Source organism: Poecilia formosa, unplaced genomic scaffold, assembly GCF_000485575.1.
Source record: "Poecilia formosa unplaced genomic scaffold, Poecilia_formosa-5.1.2 Scaffold178, whole genome shotgun sequence".
NCBI classification, from domain to species: Eukaryota; Metazoa; Chordata; class Actinopteri; order Cyprinodontiformes; family Poeciliidae; genus Poecilia; species Poecilia formosa.
Window position 1 is genome coordinate 127,442 of NW_006800117.1, and position 8,478 is coordinate 135,919.

At 44.8% G+C, this 8,478-nt stretch overlaps 1 protein-coding gene across 2 annotated transcripts in view; it reads right to left on the reverse strand.

The window, feature by feature from the left end:
• The window catches only part of dync1h1 (dynein, cytoplasmic 1, heavy chain 1), a 38,251-nt gene extending 30,284 nt beyond the window's left edge, over positions 1–7,967 (reverse strand). For both annotated transcript variants that reach the window (XM_016678277.1, XM_007565511.2), the window contains exons 1-15: positions 7,608–7,967; positions 6,191–6,278; positions 5,932–6,105; positions 5,589–5,844; positions 5,330–5,516; positions 4,474–4,745; positions 4,172–4,399; positions 3,370–4,023; positions 2,177–2,599; positions 1,906–2,085; positions 1,131–1,280; positions 903–1,049; positions 687–827; positions 429–605; positions 234–344 (exon numbers count right to left, since the gene is read on the reverse strand). In XM_016678277.1, the coding sequence (XP_016533763.1) occupies positions 234–344; positions 429–605; positions 687–827; positions 903–1,049; positions 1,131–1,280; positions 1,906–2,085; positions 2,177–2,599; positions 3,370–4,023; positions 4,172–4,399; positions 4,474–4,745; positions 5,330–5,516; positions 5,589–5,844; positions 5,932–6,105; positions 6,191–6,278; positions 7,608–7,857 (3,438 nt within the window). In that variant the 5' untranslated portion in view covers positions 7,858–7,967. The remainder of the gene's footprint in view (positions 1–233; positions 345–428; positions 606–686; positions 828–902; positions 1,050–1,130; positions 1,281–1,905; positions 2,086–2,176; positions 2,600–3,369; positions 4,024–4,171; positions 4,400–4,473; positions 4,746–5,329; positions 5,517–5,588; positions 5,845–5,931; positions 6,106–6,190; positions 6,279–7,607) is intronic.
• Between the last annotated feature and the right edge of the window lie 511 nt (positions 7,968–8,478).

An 8,478-nucleotide genomic window follows, 5' to 3' on the forward strand; every position in this document is an offset into this window, starting at 1 on the left:
GAGCACCATTAAATGTCTGAACTTCCTGACTTTGCAGCAGCTTTCTGGAAAACATCAGAGTTCATTCATGTTCTCTAGATAATACACACAGCGACTAAACGCTAATCCCTCGAGCAAAATGCCTCTCAGAAATCATGAAACCTTTCTATATGCTTGCTCACACAGAGACTGATATCTCTTCTGTTTGTTATAAAATATTCAAAGCCCGCTCTGATTTTCAGGTCAAAGCTCACCTTGGAGATCTGGGAATGGAAATCCTGCATGTTCTGGCCGAGCATCTGACCGAACTTGCTGAGGACTTCTTTATGCCAGGAGTCGTATTTTAAGTTGACCTTGGACTGAACCTGTTGGTGGGGGACAGAAAATAAAATGCTTAAAATGCCACAGCAGGAAGGGAATAAACCCAGAGAAGCTGCCGTCGTCGTTACCTTGCCATAGTCGATGATCACTGGTCCAAAATCTTTTCGAGTCTCTGCGTTGTCGAAGGTTCCACGCGCTTTGCGGATCTGGACCAGGAGGGCCTGCCACTTGGTCAGGTCTTCACCCAGACGGTTGTAGATGTTTTCAGCCTGCATGTCCCACAGGCACTGGTACTGCAGCCACACCTGGGCAGGAAACGCACCGGGAGGAGAACTCGGTTAATCAGTTAAAAATACATCCAGCTGTTCATTTAAAGTGACTCCTACCTTTACGTACTGCTCCACTTCTCCAACGATGTCCTCCACTGCGTTGTAGGCTTCCTCCAGGGCTGCAGGACCGTCTGGCATCCTGGTGAGGGCGTTGCGGTAGAACTTCTCCTCCTCTGACAGCTCGTAGTGGACCCCCACCTGATGCAGGAGGACAGACTGGTTAAGGTAACAGCAGCAGCAGAACCAGCAGATGTTTTAGCAGACGATCCCTGCCTGGTATCTTTGGCTCTGAATCCTGGGCAGGGAAAGGATGATGGTCTTCCAGGCAAACATCTCCTGGTAGAGCTTGTAGCGGCAGTCTTCGATCGGTGGATTCAGATAGATCACCTGGTTGGTGATCCTCAGCTCATGGACAATATTCTAGAAATTAAAAAAGGTGCGGTGTTCAGGTGCGTTCAGATATTTATGTTTTTAAACCAAGAGGTGAGGTGACAGAGTTACCTTTATCTTGGGATCTCCACCGGGTTTGTGTCCGGCCTGAGGCGCCTCTGTGTCCATGTCCACGTCAGCTTTGTCCTCCACCTGTCCACGGAGGACCTGGGTCCAGGCCTTCAGACCGGCCTGGAGCCGCACGCCAAGGATGCGCTCAATCTGGGAGAAATCAGCGGTTATGAGCACACTTACAGTAAAACAGCAAGCAGAAGAACTTAGACATTTTATTAAACTACAACCAGAAACTTCAGCAGGTTATGCTGAGATTTTAGCTTTATGTAATGATTGGTGCTTCCCTGAGTCAATAATTCATAAAATCAACTTGTTTTTGATGTTATGTGGTTTTTTGGGGAATATTTCTGCACTTGCTTTGCAAATTGTCTCAGATTGGATGGACAACATCTGTATTCAGTTAATCTTCCATAAAGGACAGATGTGTGGCGTTAATCAATAGCTGCAGTTCTTCTACAACAGTTTATGTAGAACAGCATGTCTAAATAAGTTCACAGTTATGTCACAATCTTTACATTTTGGCTGGGATGTTATTTTAGAACCTAATGCCGTTTTAAATTTCTCTAACTTCCTCCCTTTGGTCTTCTTGATGCCATTTGTTCTCCAAGGTTCTCTAACAAACACCTGCAGCTGCACTGAGACTGATCAGACGTCTTCTGAAGGTAACTGGTTGCAGTAGTTTTATTTAAAGGCATAGTTGAACTTTGTGTTTGCAGTCTGAAGGGAGACTGAATACCTTTGGAAGCCATCTGGTTCATTCTGACTTGCATACCTCAATGTCCAGCTTGTTGACCCAGATGGGCAGGTTGGAGTAGGAGTGCAGGTTGAGGTCATCCACAGCTTTCTGGACCCGGTTCAGGATGTCGGAGAACGTCCTGTGGTCGAACATGCAGGTCTCCAGAGAGCGGACCTCCAGATCGATCTTCTCTTCAATCAGCAGGAGGTCATCAACCTGGAAGCAAGAGCAACACACACAGTTCAGCATAATAAATATAATCATTTTAAAGTCAGAATATACATCGCAGACATGGTGGCATCCTGACCTTCTCCTGGAAGTTGAAGACGGTCTCAGCCAGTCTCTGGACGTACGGATCCAGCTTGTAGGACTCCCAGACCAGCGTGATGCCCTCAGTGATGAGGGCCTGCACCTCCTTCTTCAGGCCGGCCACCAGCAGCGAGATGGACGACCGCTCCTCCACCTTCTCACAGGTGCGCTCGTAGGTGCGCACGCTCTCGATCAAAGAGATGGCGAAGGGGTAGAGCTGGTTGGCCTGGTGGGCCTTGTTGACGATGGCCAGAGGAACCCGGAAGCTGAGCCACTTCAGGTTGCGGACCTCCTTGGATAAGGTGATGATCTCTGGGAGGAAGTTGACTTTAAGCTTCAGCATGTTTCCGGTCCTTCCACGAGCTCGAGTGCTCTCGATGGTGAAGATCCGTCCAGACACGCCCAGGTTACGCTGCTGCACCTGGAACACAAAGGAACCACATATCAGATCTTTTTATAGATGAACTGCATAAATTGGTCCTTAAAGGCAGCATCTGTATGTTTTGACAGTTTTGTGCCAGTTTTTTTGGATCTGAATAAGCCAGTAAGAAATAAATCAATTCATTCAAATTGACCATTTTTGTTGCTCGTTTGCTGTTTTTGTTCAAAGTACTAAACTGATAGTTTTGCTCATTTTTCCTCTCAGACCATTGATGAATATTTTTTGAAGGGTAACTACTTACAGAGACTTCATAATTAATTTTATTTATTTATCATTTCATTTATGTATATGTTTTTATTTCAATTTGTTTAGTTCTTTGGATATTTAAAATGTCTTCCAGTTCTTTAGAAATTAAGGTTTTCTTGGTATTTAACAGAATGTACTTGCATTATTGTGCCAATATCGTCATTATATTAGTTGAAAATGATATCAAAACACAATATTTATTGCAAGAATTTCTGGGAAAATGTATTGTCAAATAGAATTTGTTATTGTGACAGGCCTATTTCTGCCATATTTTGCCTAAAACCACCTCAGTGTTTGTAGATTTGTCACTAGTTTCTTTTTTTTTTTAGATGTATAAGAAGTCACTAGAGGGTCTGAAAATTCACCAAGTTGCTAACATTGTTTTCCTTGTTTCTGACCTCAGCTCCACTTAACTCTCTCCAATCATTCCCACACTTGGCCCTCGGTGTATTTTTTCAGTTACACTTTAAAAATAGTTTTAAAGTTGTTAAAATGTTCCCTACCTTGCGAGCCCAGTCATCAAATATCTCCTGGGTGTTGAGCTTGGCCCTGAAGCTGTCTCCGTCCTGCTTCAGCTTCAGCCCCTCTACGTGGTTCTCCCAGCCTTTTCCCAGGACGTCCTCCACCCTCTTCATGTACGCCGTCAGTTGCCGGTCGATCTGCTTGGCCCAGATGATGGAGCCGGACACGGGCGGCAGGTCGCGGACGTGGCTCATCTTGCAGGCCTGGCTCTGGGGGTACTGGACTTTGAACTTGTCGTGCAGCGATTCGATGTCGTCCTTCACGCGCTGGATGAGCTGCGTCTGGTACTCCCGGATGGCGCCGCGGATGTGGGGGCGCACGAAGAGCGCGTTGAAGCGGGAGAAGATGCGGAACATCTCGTTGGCGTTCTTGGCGGTTCCCAGCTGGTCGCGCAGGCGGGCGGTGATGCGGGTCTCCACACGGTCGATGCGCTCGTCGTAGCGCTTCATGGCCGCCTCCCAGGCCTCCATCCCTTCTTTGGACACGTCCAGGCCGTCGACCTCTTTGACGTTCTCATACGCCAGGTTGACCTCTTCGATGGCGTTGGCATCAGCTGCATCAAAGAGGACTCCAGCTACTTTCATGTCTTCAGGCTCAACCGTTTCTCCAGGAGCGTGCTGCTGCACGGCGGAAACCTGCAAACAACAAAACGTCACGAGGATTTAAATCAGATTATTAAATCCAATTAGTAATATACTAATAATTGCAGAGTAAAAATCTGTTAACCTTAATAACTGAAGGTGAAATCAACAATTATCATAGTAATAATTGATCGCCGCTCACCTGTGGACGCAGCACCCGGACGATGACGGCCCTCAGCTGCTCATGCTGCCTCCTGAAGCGCCTCATGTGGTCCAGTCGAGACTGGAGCTTCCTGTGGGCGGGGCTCAGGCGCCACACCATCTTCAGGTTCTCTTCCCGCTTCCTTTTCACAATGTCCCTCAGAAGCACCTGCAACTTCTCGTACTCATCCTCCCAGGTCTGGAACACCTCAAAGCAAGCCACCATCACCTGTGCAGGGAAAGCAGAAGGCTCAAAGCCAATTCAACAGGAAGGAGGCTGAATGGAGATGCAACACCACCAACCTTTTCAAACTCCTCGTAAGCAACATGCATGAGCTTTCTGGTTCCCAAAACTTTGAGGAGCTGGGAGCTCAGGTCCCTGGAGATGGCCTCCACCAGACGCAGCGCTCTCTGGATGGGGTACTTGGTGTTCCTGATCTTCTTCAGGTGAGTGAAGATGGCGATGAGAGCCTGGCGGATCTTATCCAGCTCTGAGGCAGAGAGCAGGTCGTTGAGAGGGAAGTCTTTCATCAGAGGATTGTAGTCGTTCACAGTTTCCACTGCCTGCTTCAGACCTGCAGGACAAAAACAGATTTTTAGGGCTGCAGCTGACAATTATTTTAAAAACTCATTATTCTGACAATCTGAGGAAAATAGGTGGCCACATTGAGTAGATTTAATAAGCAGACAGTTCATTTTTTAATAGAAAACATTTTATCATCTAAAATGCAGTAACAGCATTTTTTAACTGACGCTAACAAAGAATGCATCTACATCTAAATGCTTCCAATGATCATAACGTATGACTGTTATTTTTGACCAATTAATAATTAGACAACAAAAGTACTTGAGGGATTTTTAGATTTTCTTTTGCTGAATTTGAACCAAGTGAATCTAAAACTATTCTGCTTGAGGAGTTCTGGGTAGAAGATATTTACAGAAAAAAAATTTCTACTGTTAAATGCAAAATGTTTATTTGTTTTTGAATTAAATACTGCTCTGACTGCATTGTTTTGAGTCTGTATACCCCAGTTAACGATTAATCTTTTACTAAATTAGTCAACGATTATTTCAATAATCAATTAGTCAGATGGTTTCAGTTTTAATAAACTGGAGAAAATGAAACACCAGTGCTGCTGTGGAAGCGGTTTTCCCTCACCAGTGTCTGTATCAAAGCTGACGGTGGCATGGAAGCGTTTGCCGTGTTTGAGGATGTCCAGAGTCAGCAGAACCTCGGGGCTCTCCCTCTTCTCCTGGATCCGGTTCAGAGCTCTCTCCAGGTTCAGCCAGAAGCTGATCTCCTGCAGGGCCGTCCCTGAAGCCGGATCCCGGTCCAGCTTCGTCACCTGGCAGGGGGAGTTAAAGAGTCGGAAAAAACGTCTTCAAAATTAGTCAGAATTCTTGGAGGCTTTTCTCACTTTCTGGATTTCTCTGATCCAACGGTTCACTCCAGACTGCAGCTGATTTAGGAAGGTGGGATCTTCCACTTTATCTCCAAAGTCGGTGACCTTTGGCTTCTCCCCACGCTCGTAGCACTGCTTGGCAACATTTGCGATGTTGGGGTGGATGAGCAGGCTGATCTCAGGAATCTCAATGTTCTGCTGCAGATGGAGAAGACCCATCTCCAGCTCTGCAATCTTTTTCTCCACAGAAGGAGCCATCTTATCCCCGTCTCTACAGGCCACCGCAGAGAACATCGGAAGATTACGTTCACCACCCATCATCTCTTCTCAAGAACAAAGGAAATTATTGTTTCGTCACCTGTCGGCTTTGCCAGACTCCCGGATGTAGGACTTGAAGAAAGGAGCGACCGCATTGCTGATGAAAGAGTGAAGAGTCTCGTAGGGGGAATCCTCGCTCAGGGTCAGCACCCGAACCTGAGTGGATATGGGCTTGTCTGCGTCAATGACACCCGTCCTCTTGATCAGAGCCAAGCTGGAAAAGACGGATGAGATCCATTTGAGTCCAACCGAACCTGAGGTGAACCAAAGCTGTGCAGCATCCAGGAAAATGTAATCACCTGTTAGACTTGATGCCGTAGTGGATGTCGATGCTGATGTTGTAGCTGATGCACTCTTTCTCCTCTTCGCCTTCGTCTCCAACATCCTCTGTGAGAAGAACACAAAAACAAATCCAACAAACTGAATGAGAGGAGACTGGTGTTGATATGGTCTTAATATTTACTGCAATAACAATTAAAAGATGTTTTAAAAAGTCTAAAAATGAGGGCTGGGACTTTAATAAATTCATTTCAATTAATTAATTGCATAGATTTTGTTCAGTAAAATGTTAACACAATTAAGGACTTTTTTTATACATAAACAGCTTCAGATGTAATCTATAACCCGAGTTCAAATGGTATGAATACTTAATTATTAATGCTGTCCTACTCACTTCCAAATGGGGCAACCAGGAAAATGGTTGTCCCATTTATAAGCACCATAATATGAAATAAGTCAAAAGATAACATAAATCTATGCTCCATCATGACCGGTCAGGAGGTTCACAGTGTGGCAGGTCACAGCTGTAATAAAAACAACATGCAGCTGAGAAGATGATCGGCTCGCCTGCAGCTGACTGAAAATAAAGTTTCCATTGACAAAACAAGTTCACATGACAGAAGCCCAAAGATGCAACATTCAGTTGGAACAAATGATTTATTCATCAAGTTGTATAATCTTAGATCTTGGGTTCATGTTTGAAGAAAGTTTAACTCCAAATGATCGACCTGAAACATGCAGGAGCATCTCAATAACTTTGAATATCATTGAAAAGTTATTTTGAAACTAGATCTACTAGAGTCTGTTCAACCACATTTCTTCCTTCCACTGAACTTTCTATTAATATGTTTGAATACAGAATTCTGAAGAGCCAGATTGTTTATAAATCAGCGACCCGACTGCTGACCCGACCGAAAACTGTCGGGTCAGCAGTCTAATGACTGTGTGGACTATAATATAATATCTAACAATTCAGAATTAAAATTATTCTTTTTATTGGTTTTAAATGTCATTTTAATTTTCTGAGAATTTGAACTTGGACTTAATTACATGAATAAGCAAAAATGATAAAATCTGAGAAACATAAAACACTTGATACATCTTTCACTGTGTCCAAAATCTATAGAAACAAGTTAAATTCTTGAATTGAACCAATGGAGACAGAAACCTTCTGATGATACTCCAATTTATTCAAATGCAGGTCGATATCAGGCCATAGACATAATCAGATGAAGCTTCGAGAGCAACTCCACTTTATCCACCACGCCCCGTTTACACAGGTGGAGAAGGAAAACCTCGGTTTTTACTCCGTCAGAAAGAGCAACCGGCTCTGATGGAGGCTGAATAACTGAACATTCAAGAGGTCGAGTAAAGCCCCAATTAATTAAACAGCTCATTTACTAACGTTTCTTTGTAAGAATATTCGGTTAAAAGTACCTTTGAGTGCACTTCTTTCCACCAGGACGGTGTGAATCTGGGGGTCGGATAGAAATTTTTTCATCTGCTCCACGGAGCTCTTCTCCTCCAGGGCGGTTTCCAGAGAGGCCGGGGCCTCGCCGCCATCTTCCAGCAGCAACGGCACCAGCTTCCGAATGTGTTTCTGCAGCACCGAGGTGTCCGCCACCGTTTGAACGGCCGACACCTCCATGGTGCCGCTGCCCTCCTCTGTCCCCCCGCCGTCGGACATTCCGTGGAGAGGTGGACTGTGACCAGAAGGTGTGTGAAGGTGAACAAAGAACCAAGGACAACGTCTCTGTGCAACCGGCTGTCAAATCACCGCAGTTAGGAGTAGCTTCATTTATAGGCGCAAAGGATGCTGGTACTTGTCGTTCTGCTGGCGGGAGAATCACCGCGGTGTGCGGCTAGAATACTACACTACCCATAATACTGTTCCAAACTTTTTATCTCTCCAAATGTCCGCTAGAGGGAGGAAGGGAGTAGTCTCCAATGATGCAGCATTTTCTATGATGATGTGAAATCAATGTTTTTCTGTCCATATTTTTTAGTGGCATTATTGTCTTTTTCGGATATTTAATCAATTCCACACAATAGCACACAGTTTTCTAATCTGATTTAATTTTAAAAAATGCGATTTGTTTTTTCCTTTTACATTTTTCATCAATAAAACCACTAATGAGTAAATACTTCAAAAATCAGTAGCCTATCTTCATCTTGGGCAGGGATGTCAAACTCAATTTCACCGAGGGCCACTTCAGCATATTGGCTGAAGTGGCCATTTACGGTACAAATCAGGAGTGCATCCCTGCTAAAACACCCCAGACAAAAGGTTGACTTCCCTCATTCAGTT